Source organism: Larimichthys crocea, chromosome XIII (genome assembly GCF_000972845.2).
Source record: "Larimichthys crocea isolate SSNF chromosome XIII, L_crocea_2.0, whole genome shotgun sequence".
NCBI classification, from domain to species: domain Eukaryota; kingdom Metazoa; phylum Chordata; class Actinopteri; family Sciaenidae; genus Larimichthys; species Larimichthys crocea.
The window spans coordinates 8,710,504-8,733,687 of NC_040023.1; the positions used below are offsets into that span (position 1 = coordinate 8,710,504).

General features: G+C 43.2%; 1 protein-coding gene across 5 annotated transcripts; it reads right to left on the reverse strand.

Moving 5' to 3' along the window:
• Nucleotides 1-429: 429 nt before the first annotated feature.
• Nucleotides 430-20,785, reverse strand: cacng8a (calcium channel, voltage-dependent, gamma subunit 8a). Of its 5 annotated transcripts, none has more exons than XM_027286881.1 (6): nucleotides 20,725-20,785; nucleotides 15,497-15,836; nucleotides 11,485-11,736; nucleotides 8,866-8,949; nucleotides 5,207-5,347; nucleotides 430-4,836 (listed from the first exon to the last, which is right to left on the reverse strand). In XM_027286881.1, the coding sequence occupies exons 2-6, from the start codon at nucleotides 15,525-15,527 to the stop codon at nucleotides 3,968-3,970; spliced, it is 1,377 nt and encodes a 458-aa protein (XP_027142682.1). In that variant the 5' UTR covers nucleotides 15,528-15,836; nucleotides 20,725-20,785; the 3' UTR covers nucleotides 430-3,967. The 5 variants fall into 5 exon arrangements, with proteins under 5 accessions (XP_027142682.1, XP_019108889.1, XP_027142680.1 ...); XM_019253344.2 differs by lacking the exon at nucleotides 20,725-20,785 and adding an exon at nucleotides 20,437-20,588 and having other exon boundaries at nucleotides 15,497-15,833; XM_027286879.1 differs by lacking the exon at nucleotides 20,725-20,785 and adding an exon at nucleotides 20,437-20,588.
• Between the last annotated feature and the right edge of the window lie 2,399 nt (nucleotides 20,786-23,184).

Here is a 23,184-nt window from a genome sequence, read left to right on the forward strand (position 1 = left end):
TTCCCTTTTCTCTGTTGGTCAGTTAAGCGTACAGCTCGTTATGCCACAATGCTTTGAATCACTTGCCTGGCATCTGGCAGCCGTGCAAGGTGCCAACTGCTCATCAGAACGGAGCTAATCACATTCACACACCGACGGCGCAGCAGCCTTCGGGAGCAATTTGGGGTTCAGTATCTCGCCCAAGGACACTTCGACATCTTTTCGCCGATCTTTTCATTAGTGGGCGACCTGCTCTACCTCCTGAGCCCCAAACAAACACAGATGTGTCATACTGTACATACAGAAGAAGCAGTCATGGTGGAGTAGCTAAGACGAATTGCCGGGGTGGATGGTTGGGCAACGAAGCAAACAAATGTTATTTGTACTGAATAATTCACGTGACACGACCTTTTTTTCATATAGAACTTTATTGAATATATCTATATATTTATATATATATGTGTATATATACCATATTTTTTGTCTTTTCCGATGAGGATCAGTATATTGTATTGCTTCCCCTTTGTCCTTATTGTTCTTTACATGGATCGGTCTGCTGAGTGGAGATATACCAGTTTTCCATTTGAAGAGTTTCAGGTTTGTCAGTAGCCTAAGTGTTGATGAAAGGAGCTGGCCTTTTAAAATGGCTTTCACATCCGGATATGGATTCAAAACGAAGGAACAGAACGTCTGCTTTAGTTCACACAAACACTTTGCAAAAGATAAAAAGCTAATTCAGGGTGCATGTCAGTCTTCATTTAGTGATTTCGCGTGTTTTTCCGAAGCATGACACTGATGGATTTCGTTGTAAAAACCACCGACGACACCAACACGGACCACATGTAGCCCACTCTGCCAAAACTTAGGCTACTGACAGTATGCCACAGGCAGGCGTGAAAGCCTTTTATAGCCCAAAGTTACAGGTGTGTGAACTCTGAAACAATATAACATTAAGAATATCTATACATACCACCACGAAAATAAATAGATTAATATAAATTCTATCGCCTACAGTTATACACTAGTCAGAACATTAAAAAACACAGATTATTAGGCTACGCTGGTAATGTTTAGAAGACAAAAAAAAAAGAAATGAAGACCAAACGATGGTGGAAGAGCGACAGTGGAAGGATATTAAAAAAAGTCAAAAGGACAAACAACAAAAAGTCAAGCTGCGGTAAAAACCGAGAACAAAGACGATGTAAAGACCGATTATAGATCGAAATAGAGAAACGATTACAGAAAGGAAATCAGAATATTAAAGAAAATAACTTAAATAAATACGTGGAAATATAAAAAGAGAAAACAGTGCAACGACAACAAGTACACAGTCAAAACGGAGAGGGGAAAAAATGACACTTCTGCTTTCTGTAGCAACTGTCAGTGTGCCCTTGAGGAAGGCATGCAGCCCCCCGTTTGTTCCAGGGAAGCGGCTCAGTAACCAGCGGCGGGCTGGTTTTACTGGGCGAGCGCCAGTGTGAATGTGTGAGCGAAGGTGAAACAGGGGCGTCGCTGAAAAAAGATCATGCACGCTCAGTCGACGCTCCCTGCACGAACACGTACACAGAAGGAAACGATGAAAATGTAAAAAAAAAGATGGATTTACACGTTATCACCCTCTCACTTTTTTGTGCACATGCTTTCCACGTGACACCACTGACTTTTAGTGTACATAAGCAAGAGAAAGAAACTCCAGAAAGTCCTCGAAAGGAATATAAAAAAATTACAAAAGAAAATCCAAAAATGTATAAATACCCTGCAATAACCATTTACGATCATAGAAACACCAGCAACATGATATTAATACTCAGTTACAACCTCATGTAACCTAGAGATGATCAAAGACAACCCAAAGATTTACCATTTACAGACATTATGTGCTTTTTGTTGAAGTGAATGGACCGATAATATACTCAATAATACATTTATTATTCTAGTTTGTGAAATAGTATATAGTTATAGCTAAAAGAGAGACGGAGGGAAGGGGAACTGAAGCCAGCTGTTGTTGTTTTTTTTCGCTTTCCCTCCTCCTCCAACTTCGCGTCAACCAGCGTCGGGTTGTTTGCGAACGCAGCTGATCCGAGAAGTTCAGTTTATGAGTCCAGTAGTCAGGTTTAGCACGTGAAGTCCAGAATATTACGCAGTACACCCGTTGTGGAGTTCTGTCCGCCTTCGTAAAACACCCTCAAAAATAACTTCTCTAAGACTGAATAATGTGCTTCAGTTTTGTGTTGTATCTTTTAAGAATAAGTGAGGAATAAATCAAATATCTTACACTGGAGAAAACGCGACGTTTTAGCGTTTGGATCTAAACTAAAACTCCACCCCCTGAGTGTAAACTGAATTGAAACCCCTCCCACCCTGTTGCCCGTGGTTGCAGCCCTTTGCAGGAACACTCGTCGGATGACCCGCCTTGTAGCCTTCGGTACCGAAACATTATCGCAAACAGTCATACGAACGCCCGAATCCGTTTTGGCAACTAAAATAAATAAATAAATCACACAGAGGTCCATCTTTACGAGCACTTTCATCAACGTTGAAGGTGCAACATTTCTACTGCGTTGAAAAGGCGATACAGATAATTAAAGAATTACTTGTCCAGCTTATGGCATTAGTCAGTTTGAATACATTTTTCCAAGATAATTATTTTTTTATCTGCTTACAAATGGAGATTGGTGCAATTTATGTGCAGCCGGTCACGGTGGAGGCCGGATGGCTGGAGTTAAAAACATAAATGCTCCATAGCAGGCTTAAATCAAGTCCCACATAACATTCTCCCTCTTCCTTTTAACTCCTGTTGTTTCAGGAACAAGAAACAAGTCCAAGATTATCCTGGAATAAGCGGAGCAGTCTACTTCTATTTGTCCAGAACGCTGCAAACATTTCACACATTTGAACGACGGCTCTAGGAATTTAAACGTCGAAAAACGAAAGTTACTTGTTCAGACGGACGTCCAACCGAACTGTGACAACTGGCAGTGGTGCAGTGGAGGCGTACGGGGTGAAGCGTTCGGGTGGAGAATGCCCATCTGTCACTGTGTAATTACCTTTGACACGCAATGAAACAATAAAATCGGCTCACAGTGTGTCAGCCTCTTCTGGTATGGGGCGTGTGTGTGTCAGTAGGTTAGATATGGCTGAGGTCACTCTCTCAGGACCAGAGGTTAAGTAGCTACCGTTGACCTTGAATCGGAAGTCAACTCGTCACCGAGCAGCTTGTTACTTGGCTGAAATGTACCCGTCTGTGGCTCCGTTTTTTAAAAACACAAATGTTAACAGAGGATTGTGGCTTACACCATCTGGGGCCACTTTTGTTATTTTATTATTTATGATGTTTCATGAATAATAAAGTGTTTGGAAAGCAGTGATTTGGTGGTTTGCAGGTGAAAGAGACACCTCGAGTTCAAGCTGGATGTCTCGATGTGGAAAAACTTTCACTTCTAAAGAAAAAAACAAAACAGTTCAGCTTTAACGCAGATGTCTCGTGACGTACAAATCACAAAACCGGTGCTCGGTGGTTCCTTCTTCGTTAAAGCGAAACAAAATGTAGAAGGGGAGAGTAAATAACTACTGAGCTCCCCTGCCTCCTCAGCAAGGCACTTAACCCCCAACTGCTGCACCGGGAAACTGGTTTCACTGGGAAGAGCTGCCAGTTGTGCATTTGGGACAAACAATGTTAAAAATGAAGCGAGTTTGAAAAGAACAAGCCGAAGCCTCCACTGCACCACTGCTGATGATTTTCCGAAGCTAAAGTCATGACCATTTTAAGGCAGCTGTCATGAGTTTGCACTTAATCTCAGGTGTTTTATGGCTGTTTATGATATCAGTAAGTAATTATGGCAGCTAGATACCCCAGGCCTCAAGGACAGAAACACATTTTCAGCCCTACTCTTTGTCTCTTTCAGATATCTCGAACGTCGCTGTAAATTCAATACCACCTCTCTTTTATTTCAACACTCTCTCTCTCCCTCCTCTCTGAGGTTTAGTTTTAAACTGGCGTAGTTTTCCTGTTAAGTGTATCTGAGTTGCTATCCCTGTCCCTCTTGGCTGTCAGTCGGTCCAGGGTCCCCACGTTGCCCCTGTCCCTGTCCCTGTCCCTCTCCATGGTGGCTGTAGATATCGGAGCCGGCTGGGCTGGTGTGGTGGCTGATGTGGAGGTATTCAGCGGTGCTGAATTCTGGGCTACAGCCGCAGCTGCTGCCAAATTGGACTTGGAGTGAGACGGCAGCGTGCCGCTGCTTATCACCGCTCCTCCTCCTCCTCCTCCTCCACCTCCTCCGCCACTGCCACTGGAATCTTTCGGGAAGTAGTTGTGGAGCTGGTACAGCGTGGCTCGGTCCACAGTGCCGTAGAGAGGTGGGGCGCCGCCTCCCAGGCTGCCCAGCTTGGAGTCCCTCGTCAGGGTGTACATGGAGATGTCGCCTCCTCCTCCGCTTCCACTGCTGCTGTTGTGGTGCGGGTTGGGCAGGGTGGCCACGGAGAAAGGCGGGGCGGAGGGCGGCAGGCTGAAGGTCTTGGAGGCGCCGATGGGCGAGTTCTCCTGCGAGTGCGGCGGGTCGGTGGAGCGCGAGCTGGAGCGGGAGCGCCGCCTGAAGCGGTAGCTGGGCAGTCGAAGCATGGCGTGCGTGGTGCTCTTGAAGAGGTCGGTGCGGGAGCGGCAGCGCAGCTCTTTGTTCTTCTCGATGTAGATGTTGACGGCGAGGACGCCCACCATCTCGGCCAGGATGAAGGACAAGCCGCCAAAGTAGAAGGACCAGCCGTAGGAGTAGTGCCACTTCTTGTCCTCGTCTTTCTTGGGGGAGATGTCGCTCAGTGCTGCTGAGATGTACACGATCACTCCGATAATGTTGCTGAGCCCTGAAGAAATATACAACACTTCTACTGTAAGTGCTCCTCGGAGACAAATTAACCTGCAGCTTCATTAAATTGTTTTCCAGGCAGGGATACTGAAAGTGTTTCCTTTCAATTATACGGAGAAGATGAAAGTCAATCTGCATATCATACATGAGAAAGTCTGTATTTGACTGATACATCTGAAACTAATCGTGAAATAGCAACATTTAATTTCAGTTTTCAGTGGAATAAGACAGACTGGAGGGACAGAGGCATGCATTAAATATCATGAGCTCCTCTTTTAAGACATTTCTAACCTCCAGCATTTGCTCTTAACAGCGTGAATCTTCCATCTCCAGACGAGGAGCGAAAGAACAAACGTCTGTAATCTTACCTGCAGCTACAAACAGAATCCCTCCGCCGAGGATGATGTTTCTTTTGCTCTTGTAGAAGCCGCTGGAAGCAACACAGACTCCACCCAGCAGGAGCAGTATGGCGCTGAGGATGGGGAAGATGCTGGAGGCTCGCACCACACCTGCAGACGAGGACACGCAGGAAATAAACACGTCTACTGATATCACTTTCCTTAATGTAGTACAATTAGTGAGGCTTTTTTTTTTTTCAGAGGTTCGACACCATTTGAAGGTGCAAAGTTAACAGCCTTGTGACACTCCTGGGAGAAAAAGTGTTACCAAGACGTGCTATAGCTGACACTACAACTTGGCTCTGGAACTGCAGCTATCTACTTATGTAAGTTTACTACATGATATTTTGGTGCAAAATGTTTTAGAGAGGTTTATTTGGCAAGGAGGACCGGACGGAAATGTGATATTAAATGGATTAGTTTGGATTTATTGACGCGATGTTCAATACTTAATCCATAATCAGTGTGTTACCTATAATGGAGAGCAGTTGGCACGCCACCAGCTCGGAGGAGCAGACAGAAGTACAGAAGGAGCGAGGTAATGAAGTGCTGTGGACGGAGGCAGCAGGAAAACAGATTGTAGCCACCTAAGAATATTTTCACCACGACCTTTTCCAACAGGAAGCCACCACGCACATTTTATATAGATCTATTCTCTCTTTGAGCACAACCAGACAAAAATAGTGATTTTACCTCCGCGAACACGGGAATTGCAGATCGATTGTTGCCTTGATGGTTTAGTGTTATAAAAATTTCAGATGTTTTAACTCATATAATGTGTGAGTTTCCTGTTTTCTGCATGTCTCGTGCACTTCCCTTATTTTGAACTGTGTTTTACTGAGCATGGCAGGGAGAGATAATTATACATCAGTAGTTCAAGGACAGGAGAGACAAGGATGTGAGAGACAGGCCTGAGAAGTTTCGTTTTGGACAAGAAACATAATGTTCATTACTAAGCATAAAACCATAAAAGGAAATTGTCAGTGAGGAGGTGTCCGAGACAATTTGAGAAAATTGTATAAGAACCAACAGTTAGAGCTCCTCGAGGAGCCTTTTCTCTGTGACCCCTTTTTGTGTGTTGCACTGTTAAACGCTCCTTTTTGTACGAGAATAATAAATTCAACTTTGATACTTTAAAAATTATCGTAACATTTAGTTTGTTGTGTTATTGTGTTGTGTTGCTGACCCCGTCCACAGAGGTGCATTGCAGCCCATTTTGAGAAATAACCCTTTAAGTTTAATGAATATCCTGGCTTCTAATATCCGTTATACTTTTAAAACAATGTTTGAGTTGATACATTTTTCTTTAGCTTGACCAGCACCCGGCTCAACAAGGGACTAAAACAGTAGCTCGGGATGATTATAGGTTCAAGTACTGCTGACAATAAAATGTTTGTTGCCATTGGGAGCTTCAGACTGTCGACCTGGAGTTGTTTCATGCTCCAGGAGAATTTTGATGTTTGCTGGGAGGTGATTCTTTGGTTTGCCTGTCCAGTATGAAGGCAGATCTCTGAACGCTACTTAACAAGCAATGGCAGCAGGTATGAAACATGAAATCAATTATTTTTATCTATCGACTCAGCAGCTCACAGCTGTTGGCGGCATTACGTCACCTAACACCCCTCTACAGTACACTCCTCTGCAGACACCTCAAACCTTTAAGCGGCGGCGATAACGCAGAGAGACATTATAGAAGATTAAAATGCTGAGTGGCTTCATCTCTGGCAGGGACATGTGGAACAGCAGAGCCTTCAAGTTTTCAAGGTGACTTTTCAGGCTGCGCCAGCTTTTTGTTTGAGGAACGATGCTGTGATAAGCATATATTCACAGAAGCGTCTGTCAGACACGTCAAACAGGGGTCGCAAATTATTCTCCTAATGTGTTTTTAACGGGAAAAGCAACTGTGTGGGTGGTGTTCTAAGAAAGTTGATTTTCTGACCTTTGGAGTGTTCAAATGACAAACCACTCGTGTGTTACGTCAGCAGAATAATGAGTTAAGTGATAATTACCTCCTCCAATTAACTAACTGTTTAGTCCTTTTAGAGTAGAAGTAGAGTTGAAATGATTTGTCAATTAAATGATGAGTAGGTCAAGAGGAAAAACAAACACGTTTGATAATCGATTAGCGATAATTCAGTCACATATGTGCTGGTTCAAGAGTTTACTATTTTATTTCATTCTTCTCTTATATCTTACATTCTTTCTTTATATTTCTTATTTATGAGTATTTTCTTATACTTATTCTAATTCTACAACTTGTGTTATGTGAGATTTCCCAGTGCGGGATCATTAAATTCTATCGTGTCTACTCGATTTGTATTGTATCAGAATGTTTGGTATCGTATTGTACATTTTGTATCATATCGTATCTATTTGTTTCGTATCATATCGCATCGCTTCGCATCGTATCATATTGTATCGTGTCATATCGTGTTGTGTCGTGTCGTGTCAGATCGTGTCGTGTCGTATCATACTGTACTGTATCATCTTGTATCGTGTCTTATCGTGTCATATCGTGTCGTATCGTATCGTGTCGTATCATGTCGTATCGTATCGTGTTGTATCGTATCGTACTGTATTGTATCATCTTGTATCGTATCGTGTCGTATCATGTCGTATCGGATCGTATAGTGTTGTATCGTATCGTACTGTATTGTATAATCTTGTATCGTATCGTATCATATTCTAACTTTTAGGGTTTTGTCTAGACAAAACAAACTATTTTTGAGATGTCATCTTTGGCTCTGACAATTTCTTTCACTATATATATTTTTTTTACATTTCTTTAAGAAAACAATTAATCTATCAGTGAAGAAGTAGGTGGCAGGTCTAATATTTTTTAATCAGAAAAATCAGTAACTTGTTATTAGATTTTAGTAGAAAGTGAGACCATGGGCCGGTGGAAGAAGCTTTATCTTTTGATACTGTACTTTGAACATTTTCTTCATGCACATCAGTCAGTGTTTTAAAAATGTAGAACATGTATCCCATGATTGTCTGTTACTCTAAGATTTCCTCTTATTAATATAAATTGAAAGCCTTTGGAGAGGTAAAAGCTTTGTTGTTCAGTCAAGGCTGCACAGCAAAGCAGACACGACAGTCAGGATAGCATCACAGCCTCCTTTGCAGAAATAGATATCTTTACATAATATATGGATGGAACATACTGTATACTTTGTAAACCAAAAGGGTTCAGGGCTGTACGAAGAGAATCTGCTATCACAATGGAGGCAGGATGTGAAACCTGAATCCTGAGCTGAAAATAATCCATTAGTGAAGGCTGTTCTTTCAATCCATCTGTGAAAAAAAAAAAAAAAAAAAGCTTTCTGCACACCCCCAGACTCCCAACCCCATCATGCACCTGGGCATTTAAACACACACACATACACACACACACACACACACACTTACACACACCTCCAGGAACGCTTTGCTTGAATCTGACATCCGTGCATTGATGTCCGCCCACCATCCCCTTCTGTCCTTTCAGTATCCGTGTGATGGAGACTGTGTGTGTGTGTTGTGTTCTGTTGAGATGTGTGCATGCACACCGTGTGTAGTACAAGTCTGTGTGCATTTGTCGTTCATTTGAAAATGTGTGTGTGTGTGTGTGTGTGCGTGTCACTCACGCAGCAGATACTCTGCAGCATCTTGGTCGTAGTCTGCGTCGTCTGGAAAATGGTTGATCTGGGAACACACACCTCGCTTCAAGCCTGTAAAAAAAGACACAGAGGAGGAAGAGGAGAGGGTGAGGACGGAGGTGGAACAAGTAGAGGTCAGAAGGAGGATAAATAAAAAGGTAGAAATGGTGAAAAGGAGTGGGGAAGACAGTGAAGTCAAACATGGGAGCAATGGTTATGGATATAAGGATATAAAAAAGGAGATGAAGCAAGAGAGGTGAACAACAGATTGATGAAGTGATGACGAGGAAGCCAAACACCAGATACAAAAAGTAAAAGATGTAGAGAGGAACAAAGACCTGAACTTATTAAGAAACCTCGTCATGTCAGTCAGACAAATGAATACTTGTTGACTAAGAGTGTACAGCCATGCCAACAGCTGAGAAGTCAGCATGCTGACATGCTCATAATATCACGTTAACATCGTTAGAAACGGGGTATCTGCATGTGAATTCAACATCTGTAGGCAAGGGGCCAAGTGGTCTGGTTAGTATTGACCAGAGAATCGAACTGAAGTCATGAAAGGATCCACTGACAGAGAACTATGAATGTGTTTATAAAACTTAAGCAACGCCACGAGCATCGCAACAAAAAACTTGGAAGTGGTTTGGCCAATTCATTTGAATCTGAGCCAGCTGCTTTGGACAATCACAAATAAATTCAGTCATTCTGATTGTTTGTTTCATGAAGTCCAAATCATCAAGAACTGAGTCAACACAATCTGTATTTTTACTGGACATGAACTCTGCAAGAACAGCAGCAAATCCTTACAGAAACTACATCTGTGATACTTCAAATACTATCATGGATGCAATGGGACAGAATGACTTTTCTATAACAGGACCAGGAGCTGCTTTAAAGAAGGATTAGAAATCCACGGATGCATAGTGGGGTTAAAACTCAATATGTTGCCGCGTCGAAACAACAAGAGATCTTAAAACACTTTGCGAAAGCTAACTGTTGAACCTGATGAACTCCGATTTCCTTCCCTGTCAGATTTGATCGCACACAGAGGAGGAGAAACGCAGTGTTCTTGATGCTCTCCTCTTGTTTATGATAATTACACTAATGCCTCAAAGTGAATGTGGTAATTTACTGCGGTTAAAATGTAACATGTCGCAACTTCGACTAAAACACAAGAACCTTTATAATAAACCTCTCTGGGGGAAACCTCAGCTTGTGTAAACTAATCAGTCACCACTCATATCTGAGCTCTGGGGCACTAAGATGAGCTTTATGTTGAATGAGTGTTTCTATGTATTTGTGTGGGGAAAACCGAAGCAAAGCTCTGATCTGCACAACAGAAACACAGAGGGTCACATTAACATCTCACTGTCATGTTTACAGCATGTCATGAGATATGAGGCCGCGCATATCACGTGATGTTTCATGTCTGCTTTGTAGCCGAGTTCAAACAGAGAGCCGTGTCTGCTGCCACCACGGCGTCAAACTACAGCCGGACACAGCAGCTGCCCGATGAAAAGCACGTACAGGTCGGATGTAAAACTCTTTTCCAAAACACTGTAATGAGACACATTCATCACCAGAAATGAATGAATCCATGTGATTTGGATTAACCCTCAGTTGGTGAGCTGTCAATATCAAGCCCGTCCTACATGTTTCCACACAGAACATCAGCCTAATTGAAGCTATTTGACTACCCAGGCTAATGGCCATCTGTCACTGGCGTGCGTTCATCGGTCTCGGACTCGGTTCAGAGAGATCACAGAGACAAAAGTCAAAGCATTATTCATCCGAAGCTGTCCTCCTTTCTTTCTATCCTACATACATGATGTAACAAAACATCCTCTCGTTGGTCAGCGAGAGTCTAAAATGCTGAGCGTAGACGGAAAAGTGACGTTTCAGTACAACACCTGCTCGTGCAGCACACGGTCATCTGGTTTAAGTCTGCAGTAACATGAGACACGGTGTGTTTAACTCTCCTGAACCTGTGTCTTTGCTGTCTGACACTAAGCACAGACTGGACTCTGGTGTCATGGAGTCCTGCACTCTGCACGCCCACCATCACCATCACCATCACCATCAACTCAGACCACCCGCTCCAGATTCCACTGCAGCACAAACACGTCGCCTCCGAACACAATCCAAGGCAGCGATTACATCTGTCTCCACAATGCAATTTAGCGCTGTATAAATATAATTTCGAGAGGACAGAGAAATTAGGTCCTTCATTATTTTCCTTGGTGTGGTTCCCATTGTTGTCATAGTAACAGGGCATGCAGGCGGCGACGGTTTGAGGCGGCAGCAGCAACAACAACAGCAGCAACTGCTTGCACTTTTATGAGAATCCTGAGACGTCATCGTCATGAACTGAGTCCCGCAGAGACTCCCAAAGGTTAAAGAGCAGATCAGCAAAACAGACGCATAAGCAAAAGTGAAGCAATATATCATACTGGCTGTGTGTGAGTGTGTGTGTGAGTAAGAGAACACCTATTTATGTCTGTTCTGATTACAGTGATGAACACACTGACCCTCCGGTCACCATGCAGCGCACGTTCGACCACCACCCCCCCACCGGCGTGCATGCGCCGATACGACCAGCCGTACCTTCCAGGCAGCAGATCCTCCAGAGGCCGGAGTGGGTGAGCGCCCCGGGGTCTTTCTTGTCCTTGTTGCTGGACTCCTCCTGGGTCGAGTTGGCCGTGCTGTTGCAGATGAAGGCGCGGGCGTACAGCCAGTAGTCCGTACCGATGGCCACCGTCATCAGGGCGAAGGCGGCGAACGCTCCCATGGTGGTCAGCAGCACCTGGATGCCACGCTCGCACCAAACCATCGCCGGGCGGGGAAGGAAGCTGATATCTGACAAGAACACAGACGGCTTTAGTCTTTCCTCAACACAATCATTATGTCTATTATCTTTATGTGTGTAGTGTCCAGCAGCAGTCTGCAGCGGTCCCTCACGTCATTTCAAAATGAAAAAACATTTCGCCTTTTGCATTTTTTGTCTTGAGCTCTGATTTCCTTTTCACAGTTTAAATGTGCTGTGACACCAGATGCTTGCGACCATCTGATCAGTTGACACACATCATATGGGGTGGAGGATCAACAAAGCGCATGTCATAGGAGTTAGTCATACCAAAAAAAAGATTGGCTATAGTACAATCAGGATTTAATTGAAGCCATTATCCTAAATATGAATAACATATAACAATTACATTCTGACAAATCATACTGTACTGGCTGCAGTTCATGTTTGCGCTGTAATAAAAGTCATTATGTGATTATGAAGGAGGTGTCTAGAGTCAAAACCATAAGCAACGTGATTCATTTGTGCCAATTAAGTCCTAAAAACTGAAAGTTTATTATGACTAAGAGAAATATTTACATTAGCTTTTACCTGGTAATAACTCATAACAGATAAAAAAGTTCATTCATTATTGTAATATTCTCATCAGTCAAGATCTCAAGAGAATTATCCCATTATCAAATTTGTTGATTCGACACAGTGACATAAATCAAACAAATTAAACGAAACTCACGAGAAATACGAGATTTTCTCATCACAAGTCTGCGCACAGGTTATCGTCACCTCATCATAACTAAAACTGACAAGTTAATGATTGATTTTGTTATTAACTAAGCAAAGACTAAAAGTAATTCATTTCCAAGAAAGTTCAAAAAAGCTTTTAAAGGCTGCACAAAAGAATCAAAAATGAAATGTCTAATATTTATGCATTAATAGAGCCACTGTTCTCCATAGGGTACTGGTGGAAGCTTCTGATGGGGATGAGTCTTTCCATTGCATTCTTGTTGAACACAATGGAGTGTTTTCTAATAATGATAATAATAATAATAAAAAGAACAGCGCACACAGCCTGAAGCTGTAAAGAAATGTTGGCAGCAGGTGGCCAGCAAAAAAGAACAAAAAGCCGACCCCGCTGCATCAACAAGAATATAAAACAGTTACAAAAATGAACAGTGGAAGACGGACCGGGAGGGAAAATAAAAGCTTTGTAAGTCTGCAAGTGAGATTCCCCAAGAAACCTATGAAAATAAATCAAGTGAAATCAGTGGATTCTCTCAGCACAGGCGCATCTGAATTCTGACCTTCCTGTCCAAAACCTGCATTTCCAAAATACTCGTTTTTAGAGAGTTAACAACGACAGATATGCTGATATGGAAGAACACCGGTTGGCTGATAGGATCAACGGGACTTTTGTGGAGGAAAAAAACTGAAGGGGAAAGAAAAAGATTGAAGCAGGCCACCGAGGTTTACGTACACGTTAATAAAAACAGGAGGGTAAAAGAGACAAGAGAGGAGTGGATGATGAGACGAGAAGAGACGAGTGGAGAGGAGACGAGAGGGGGAGAGAGGAGACATAAATCGAAGCTGAGAGCTGAACAGTGAGGGGGACGACGAGAGGGAAATTGAGATACAACACATCTGTTGTGCTTCAGGAGACATAAGTGAAACATCCAAGGAGCACTGAAAGGAGGAGGAGGAGGAGGAGGAGGAATAACATCCAGCTCCTCAATAAGAATTTCAAATCATGATGCACGCATGAAAAAGTCATTTCGCATTCTGCGAATCCTCCCCCGGACCACGACTACGAGAGGTTAATGTAAACAATCGATCGCGCGGAGAAATATCAATCTCACCGTGGGCTTTTAAAAAACTATTCCGTTAATTCAGATGGCCGGAAGGGCTGTTTCCATGGCAACGCAAATCCCAAAATAACAAGAGAGAGAGAGAGAGAGAGAGAGAGAGAGAGAGACCACTGGTACTCTGACCCTGAAACTGACCCGCCTGCTGGAATATTCATACGGTGAGTCCCGATAAGACCCGCAGAAGGACGTCACAGCGCCGACACCGATCCAGTTGCGGAAGAAATACTCCGATAAAAGTATTAACATCACAGAATATACTAGAAATACGACAAGTCAGAGTCGAGCATTCAAAATATTAAAGTACCAAAGGTAAATATATTCCCAATGCAGATTTCAGGTAAATGTTTTATTAATAAATCTGAATTATTGATGCATTAATACGTGAGCGTCACTTTAATGTTGCAGCTGGTGAAGGTGAGGCTGATGTTAACTATAACTGATAAATCAATAATAATAATTGATCCGTTAGTTGATTCTGTGAAGGTTCTCAGGCTGCATCCGGGAACTGAAGAAGTCTCACAGATCTACAACCAACAACCAACCATATTTAATTATATTTTTTTATCAGAAACTGCAAACAGAGGCTAAAGCAGTCGTGCAAATGCAGTACAAGTACAAGTTTAGCTTCAGGTATGAAGTAGAAGCAACAAGTACAAGTACAATAAAGTTGTGCCACCGCACCAATCAGAGGTAAATGGTAGCATGTTAAGCTCTTATTCTGAAAATTGAAGTTTAATTTGATTGTAATGCCCTCACTGCCGTACATTACAGCTGTTATTACTTTAAAATTCACGTTGTAATTCTCCGTGGGGAGTCGGCTGACTGATATCTGTTGATAAACTTATTTTTGGAAGTCGCTTGTGAGCTAAATCTGCATTCCTGTGTGTCCAAGAATCTTATTTAAGGAAACCACTGGCTCAGTCTAACAACGTGGTTTAACAGAGACGACATGAGCAGAGCTGAAACTTCCTCAAGTTTTATTCAGTAGAAATTAAAAAGCTTTTTCTCTTCCAGTCATCGTGTAATAAGAACCCGCACAGCACGCAGCAGCGCCCTCGATCCCGAGACACTCGAGATGAAAAAATCTGTCACCTCCTTCAAAATAAAACGTTTTTGTCATGTGAGCAGCACGTCGACCTCTCGACATGGCAGCAGCAGCAGCAGCAGGCTTCCTCCATGTTCACATCACTGACTTGGCTTTTGTTGCATTTAAACAAACTGTAACATGGACGCTGAACCGCTGACATCCCCGATGCACCGTGTGATTTACTGTATGTCGAGCATCAGGTGTGTGAGCTGTGACAAAGGCAATGATTTAAGTAAAAAAAAAAGTATGTTCTGCTCTTACATGCACAATAAAAACTCAGCTGCCTTCAGCGTAGACAATAAAAGTGATGACACGACACTTAGTATCCTCGCTGTGCTTGATCCTGATTGGTTAGCCCCGTCAACAAACGCATGACAACCAAACAACCGAGGCTTCTTTTTACATTTGAAACAGACGACATGATGGAAATGAAATGATTTCAAGTTCCACGCAGACATTATCGGCTTTTCCATGCAGCGATATATCCCAGTGAATCATTTTTTACAGCGTGTTCCCTCAGTTTTCTTAATTGCTCATGTGTCAGCGCCCCTTCGTTCATTCATTCATCTCTGGTCTAAAGAACGTTCGGCTTGGTTACACGAATGCCAGCGCGGATTAATCAGAACCTTCTGAATCCAGACCTCTGTTTGTGTGTGTGTGTGTGTGTGTGTGTGCATGTGTGTGTGTGTATGGGTGGTTTCCTGCACGATTATGTTTGTGCATGCTTGTTTGTGTGTTTTTAATGTTGCTTGAAAATCTATATGTGTCATACACATGTGCACATCTGGTTGCTGTTTGTGTCTGGAAGACCACATGCACGTAAGTGTGTGTGTGTGTGTGTGTGTGTGTGAGTGTGTGTGTTACCTGGGGGCATGTTTCTGCCTTTCGCCTCCATCTCCTCTCCCCCCCGCTGCTGCTGCCGCTGCTGCTGCTGCTGTTCTTCTTCTTCTTCGTCGGTGAAGAGCGCTCCGTAGCCCCGGTCCGAGCCGCCTCCATCCACCGTTTATCCTTCACTTTCTCTCCCCTTTCCCTCGCTCCTCTGCCTCTCCCTCTTCTTCTTATCCCTTCTTTCTTCCTCTTCTTCTTCTTCTCCCTCTGCTCTCTTTACCTTGAGCGCTCCTTCTCTCTCTTTTTCAGCGTGCGGGGGACGTTTCACTTGGCGTCCTCTCCTCTCATTGAATTGTCATGGCAGTCATCTTAGCTACTGAGAGAAGGAAGAAAAGAGGGAGGGTGGTGGTGGTGGTGGTGGTGGTGGCGAGGGGGGGGGTAAAGAGCAGATGAGAGAGAGTGAAAAGACCGAAAGAGAGAGGGAGAGAAAGGAAAGAGTGAGAAGATAGAAGGTGGAGGGGGGGAGATGGGTTCGATTAGCGAACGTGACATGAGTCTTGAAACCGGGGGGACGCTCCTGTTACGGAAACATCTCCCAAACAAACATGTTTTCTATATGAGAATGATGTCACTGACACAAACAAACAAACAAACAAACAAACAAACAAACAAACATCCGAAACCTGATGCTGACGGCAGAAAAACGAGCCCGCTGTCAAACAGGAGAAGCTGCTTCGCTTCTACAGAGAGAGAGAGAGAACAAGAGCGATAAAGCAACAGAAAAGAACAGGCGATGCGAGAGAGCGTGCTCCGTTCCATCGCCATGGCAACAGCGAATTCCAAAGTCTATGGTGGAGTGTGTGTGTGTGTGTGTGTGTGTGTGTGTGTGTGTGTGTGTGTGTGTGTGTGTGTGTGTTGGGGGAGTAGAGGGATGGATGTAACAGCTGAGAGGATTTTGTTGAGATTTAAAAAAAAAAAAAAAAAAGTTGAGATTTAAAAAAAAAAAAAAAAAAGTGTGTGATTTCGACTGGTGTGCAGAGGATGTCATACATGATGGATTCAAACACACACACACGTTTATTTTCTGCATATACATGGCTGCACATGTGAGGAATGAACATTCACAGGAGAGAGATGACAGACGTGTGAGTCATTAGCGCCGTGGTGACAGTGTCTCGGCATGTTTCATCCGTCCAACTTTCTTCTTCTTTCCCCACGTCGAAACGTTTCGACGGCTCTAAGTCGCGTCGTTTTGTGCACGATGCAGATCTCTCAAAGCTGAGAAGATCCCCAACCAAGCGCAGGATGTGATGTTCGAACCCACAGCCGACATCCTGAGGAGAAGATCCCCGTCGGCACTGACACACGGTCAGCTTTTGCTAGTTTCTGGGGTTTTTTTTGTTGTTTTTTTGCAAGCTGTTGCCAAAACCGCAGGACACCCAAAATCCACAGGAAAAGCATCAGCAGCAACACGACAGGGGATCCTCAGATTTATTTTTTTTACATCAGCAGCACATCTAGAGGCGCTTCTGACCACAAACGACTAGAAGAGAACAGAGTTCAGATACATAAACACAGCTGATGTTTACATCTGACGAACAAAAGACCTCATTAGAACATATCCAGCTGCAAATCGTCATTAAGACACAGTCTGGGTGGACAGACAGGTTAATGAAATGCATATCTGAGACATGGGAGGTCAATGTTTGCATCCCATTTCCTGCAGACGATTTACATTGGTTTCCTTTTGCTCAAGCCAAACTTCCCATAACCAACCAACTTTTTGTGCCAAAAGCCTGACAACCATCATCCTCGCAGTGTCAAATTAGAAAATGCTAATACTGATCTTTTCTCACCTTCATTTCTAAACCACTGACAAGCCATGCTGTCCTGCTGGCTGGGGTGTCAGATCGAAAAATGCAATTACAAGAAACCTATCTTGTCATTTAGTTTGGAGGACTTGTTGTAATCCTGAAGTTTGCCCGTACTAGAAGTCCTCACAGGTCCAGTATTTTGGACCAGACCCTAAAGTAACTCAACATGATTCCTAGGAACCATCAGAACCTGCCCAAAGGACTCATTTATGTGATCGTAACTGATGGGTATTAAACATTAGACCCATCCAACATAGTGGCAATAGAATGAGAAACCTAAAAGGACCTGAAAGATAATAAAAAATGTGGGTTCTGATTTGGGTTTTGATTGCCACAAAACCACAAGAACACATGAAGACCTCTTGTCTGTACTGCTGTTGGAAGAATAACATCAAGAAAGGTGCGACATCTGGAATTATCCTCCGCCGGCGCAGCTGTGATGAAATATTAACACTGATGCTGCTGCAGGAGAGATTTAAAAATTGAATGGTTTCATCCAGAATTGCTCAGGATGCACTGAAATGAGCTTTTCACAATCAAGGATGATTGAAACATGATCGGAGTTTTACCCGATAAAGAGACAAATTCAATCACCAATGACTTCCAGACAAGAGCCATCACTTGTCTTCTTTCATGTCCAGTTTAATCACAGTCTGGGGGTTGCAGCAGAAAAGAGAGATTCTGCAGTTGTGGAGTTACTAACAGGAACTGTCCTCAGTGAACAGACAGTAATGAATCAAAGTTACAGAGAAAGCTGTCTGCATTAACGCTGGCTGACACTCTTCAACACCTCCACCCCCACCAGAGAATAATAAGACATTCAGTGTTTCCTTGCGGGATTTTTTTGGCTGGTGACACCGATTAAACTTTCCAAAAAAGTCCTAGTGAAAGAGCCAAGGGCGAGTGTGAAGTTTGTTCATGTAACATTTGGACAGACAGACAGACAGACAGACAGACAGACAGACAGACAGACCATCTGTGACGTCACGATCAGATTTAAGATTAAGATTGAATTTGGTTTCTTGCTCGGGGTCGAGTCTCGGAAGGAAAAAGTGCAAGAGCAAGCTACACAGTGTTTGCTCCGTAACATCTAAGCACACATCTGCAAGCCTTGTTATCTTTTCAACTGACAGCGTAACTAACTGGAAACTACATTTCACAGAAAAAAAAACTCTTGTAATTATTACACACTACTGAAAGAACTGATACGGATGTTCTTTCCATAATCAGATTGAATTTTAAAATTGAATTCCAGCTCATATTTAATGACAAAAACTGAACTGCAGTGATCCACAGGTGCATCTATCAGACTAAACATTGCTCATCTCGTTATGTTGAGGCTGAAAGCTAACAGGCAGACTTGAGTTCTGAAAAATATCTAAATCTTCAGGGATCGTCAGGGATTATTGGGGCTTATGACAACAACAAACAGACTCATAATCACCAACTTATGGTCTGTTAATCATCCATCATGTCGCTGTAGAACCGGCAGAAAGAATCCGTCTGGACTTGACTACGATCGGCGGCTGCGTCCATAGACGGTATAAAACATGGACGTTGTGTCCGTGACGTCACCCGCCAAAGCTCAGCGGGATGTGGATCACGTGTGGAGCCGAGTCGGGGCTGAATGACACCTGGGAGCGACAAGCCACCTGTCAATCAAAGCAGCTGCTAGCTGTTAATTATGCATAACTTTTAAGCCTTGATATAATTTGAACGGGTGAGTTATTTAAAGATTCAGCCTCAGTACAGTTGTCAGTTTATTTCTACTGTGAAGTTTTGAACATGGGGACTTATGGAGACTGACTCGTTCTGTAGCCAGCCTCAAGTGGACGCTTGAGGAACTGCAGTTTTTGGGACTTCCACAGAGTTTTATCTAGTGGTCATTAGATGAACTGCAGCTTAAACAGATCGCTGTTGTCTGGGACCCCTTCAAATCCCCGCAGGACTCTTTTTAGAGGGCCTGTAATTAGTAACAACAAAGAAAACAAAAACAGGAACTCAGACTTTGCTATCCTGTGCTCCAAACTCCTAAAATAAATCTGCGTTTCTGGGGGGCTGACACTGTGGATTACGAGGAAGGCTCCTGCGGTGCATGCATGGAACAAACAACATGCCGGAGGGGTTTCGCCGGCGGCGGCACAGATGCACAGTGCAGAGAATAAAAAGTTCAAGGACAAATCAGCCATGCTCTGCATCATGAATGCAGGCGACGGTATGATTCCTGCTGTGAATACAAAGCAGCCAAAAAAATGGACGTTTTGTAGCCGGTTGGATTTGATTAAAATATACCACCTTTAAAAATTCATAGAGTTCAGAGGCATGATGGGATGTTGGTCCTGTCTTGTTGGGATTGCACTGGAAAACTCTAGACTAGAGGAAAACTATGATATTTTATGGAAAATATTTGTTTTCAGTGAGTTCAATATTGTTAAATATTAAAGGCTGTCTAGGGAAACAATATTCTCAGATGTAACAGAGTATTGTGTTTCACATTCCTGCAGGAGTATGACGACATCATAAAGATTGTTTTGTTGTTCCACTGCGACTGAACAATGACCCACCTTCCCTGGTTTATACTTATCTGACTATAAGAATGTAAAAGAGGATTTTAAAGGAAAGAAGTTCAACTTTTTCTAATATTATTATTATTTTTGATATGAATCAAAGATGCATGAGAACTGCAGCTGCACAGAGGTGAAAGCCGATAGGCAGGAAGCGGGTTCAGGCTGCTTCCTTCAGAAACATTCGATACTCAGACAGAGAAATCTAAATCCAGACTCCTGCTGGATGGAGCCCACACTCTGTACATCCCGCCTGCACAGCTGATCCTACATACACACACACACACACACTATAACAAAGACTGTTCTCTCACAAGAGGAGACAGAACATGCTGATATTTTATAATTAATCCTGATTAAACAGTTTCCTGATTGTACATTAACAATAACTCAAACACATTTGAAGTTTAAAGTGATCACGTGTGATGATTCATCTCCTGTTCAGCATCTCCACACACACTCAACAGCTCCATCATGACATTAAGACATCATAATCATGAATCTCTCACACATTTTGCCCCTCTTGTGTTTTTCCTACCTTGCAGAACGTCTCCACGCACAGCTCTCCTGCAGCGTGCAGCTTTTGTTTCGTGAAAGCAGCTTTGGAAATAAACACACATGCAAAACATGCGCGACCGTTCATGATGATGATGATGATGATGACATCAGGAGTGCGGTGTGTACATGTGCATGTGGTGCGCTCCTCTCCGGCTCCAAGCATGCGCACACCGGCGCACGCTGATCCACACACAGTGCGATGAAATACGCACAGTGTATACAGTGTACAGGTATACTGGCGAAATGTTTTGATCAGTTTGAAGCTTACCTTTGCACGCGCAACTTTTGCAGCCGGTGCTTGTGCAGGTGGCTCCGAGGCGCGTGATTGTGGAGAGAGAGAGAGAGAGAGAGAGAGGGTCAGGTCTTGATGGATGTGTTTTTGTGCGCATGTGTGCGTTTGCTTCTCTTCGTCTTTTTCTTGATGTGACATGTTCTCTCTTAAAAAACAGCTGCACAGAGAATCCATGACGTCATCCTGTACCTGTGAAGGTGTGACGTAGAGGCTGCAGACTGGTGGAACAGGTGTTTTTTTGTTTTTTAACATTAGTTGTGGACAAAAGTCCAAATCATTCTGATGTCTTCAGACAAAAGTCACCAGATCTGACAAGTCCATGACTAAAATGTGTCTCGGGTCTAAATGTGGGAAAATCGGGTCAAATCAGAACAGGACAGCAGGAGGGCTGCTAGAACTACTAACCACAGGGCTCCACAACAAATCCTGGTCCAGAATCATTCAGATCACAACCCACTCTCCCCTCCACACACATGGAATCACTTTAATACGTGCAATAAAAAGAAACTTTGCTGTGTCATGGTTTCATCTATCATCTATGTCATGCAAACATCGAACACCGGCCGTGTTTGGGGCTTCACTCTAACAGTATGCTGACAACAAAACATGAGTTTATTATACCGGTTTTCTCTCATCATGATGTGCAGATCACACTGAAGCAGTAGAAGTAACATTAACATCCATTTTTACTAATTAAAGGTCTCATATTGAGAAAGTTGTAAAGCTTCACTGCCCACAAGAGAAAACGACAGAATGTTTAGTGCACAAAATATCTAGAAGGGACGCTCTTACTCATTTGTCCCACTTTCGTTATGAAGAGGAGGCGAGGAAGACGAGTTTTCCCAAGTCCTCTTCACAATCAAGTTCAGGATCAAGCACAGTGGGGTGAAACTCAAGAGCAGCTACAGTGTGAGAGTGGCTAATGTTTTAAGTGTGTGTCTGCAGGGGGTTGATGATCGCGGAGTGATTGCCAGGTCCGGTGCTGAGAGTTCAACAAAGAACTTTCTGGATTTTAGGCCACAAACTTTTATTTTAGAGTAATCTGTCAGATGTGAATGCAAATGTTTCAAAGCTCACACACGTTGTCCTGTCTGTTATGAACGGTTCACTCATTTTATCCTTGTATAGCAGTGCAACAGTACTGTGGATTATATCATGGAATATATAGCAGCAGTATCAGTAACATTGTTCTGGCCTTGCTATGCTTGTAGGTGCACGGCTCTGCAGTAATGAGGGTCGAGGGACGAGAGGAGAAACTGGGATTGTAATTGGATGAAGGAGTTCGAAGGTGGACCAATGTCGGGAAGACAGGAGGGAGCTGAGACTGAGTAGGGGAGCCGTCTCTTCATTGCTGTTAGTTAAAAGATCTCCAATACATATGTGCATTGTATAGAGTAAAAATGATATAAGATAAATAATGAAATTAACAAATATTAAATGATTTAGATCAGCAATTAATATAATACAACATGATAAATCCTTCATCAGGTGCAGTCTGTTGTGATGTGTGATCTCTGTCAGGTTCCAGCAAAGAAGACAGAGGCAGAAGAAACGAGACAGGAAGGCTACGAGGAAAGAAAAAAGGCAGGAGAGAAGAATGAGTGTATAAAGGAGAACAGACAGGTGGAACAAGACAGCCTTTACAGGTTTAATAAGGAACAGAGAGGAAGCTAAACTAAGACGGATAGTCAATATGGATCAGAGGGCTGCCAGGGGACGGGGAGAGAGTTAAGACATTTGTGGTGGGGTTATACACGGGTGGGGAGCCGGAGTAATAAAGACGGACAGAGAGGAAATCAATGCCCAGGCCGGAAAGACAAACATTTAGAAATGAAGTGCAGTTCCCTTTTTGTGGTAACAGTAGAACCACCACGGACGTTCATAATCCAGTCACACAGCGGATTACACAAGACTGACGACACTGAAAAACTTTGGTGAATGTAAAACTTCTACACGCTGAGGAGGACAGGTTACCAGGAAACCTGAACATAAATAAAACTTGTGTCATTAAAGATAAATCATAGACTGTATAAATAAATATGAAGTAGTCTCTGTGATGGTTTGTGAATCTCTGTGGCCATCGATTAGCTTCAGAGGCTGCAGTTCCTCAAACGTCCACTTGAGGCTGGCTCCAGAAATTAGTCAGTCTCCATAAGTCCCCATGTTCAAATGTCCACAGCAGAAATGACCCCATTCATGACTGAGGGTGGATTTTTATAGAACCCACCCTTTCAAATTATATTAAGACTTAAAGTTATGCCTAATTACCGGTGCAGCTGCTTTGACTGAGGTGGGCGCTGTTACAGGTGGCTTGTTTGAGCAACCAGGTGTCACTGAGCCCTCCGTGATCCACGCCTTGGACCGTTTTTAGATTAAATGGGGAGGCGGCAGAGGCAGGACTGTCAGGATGGTGGCAGCCACAACATCGGAGCTCCA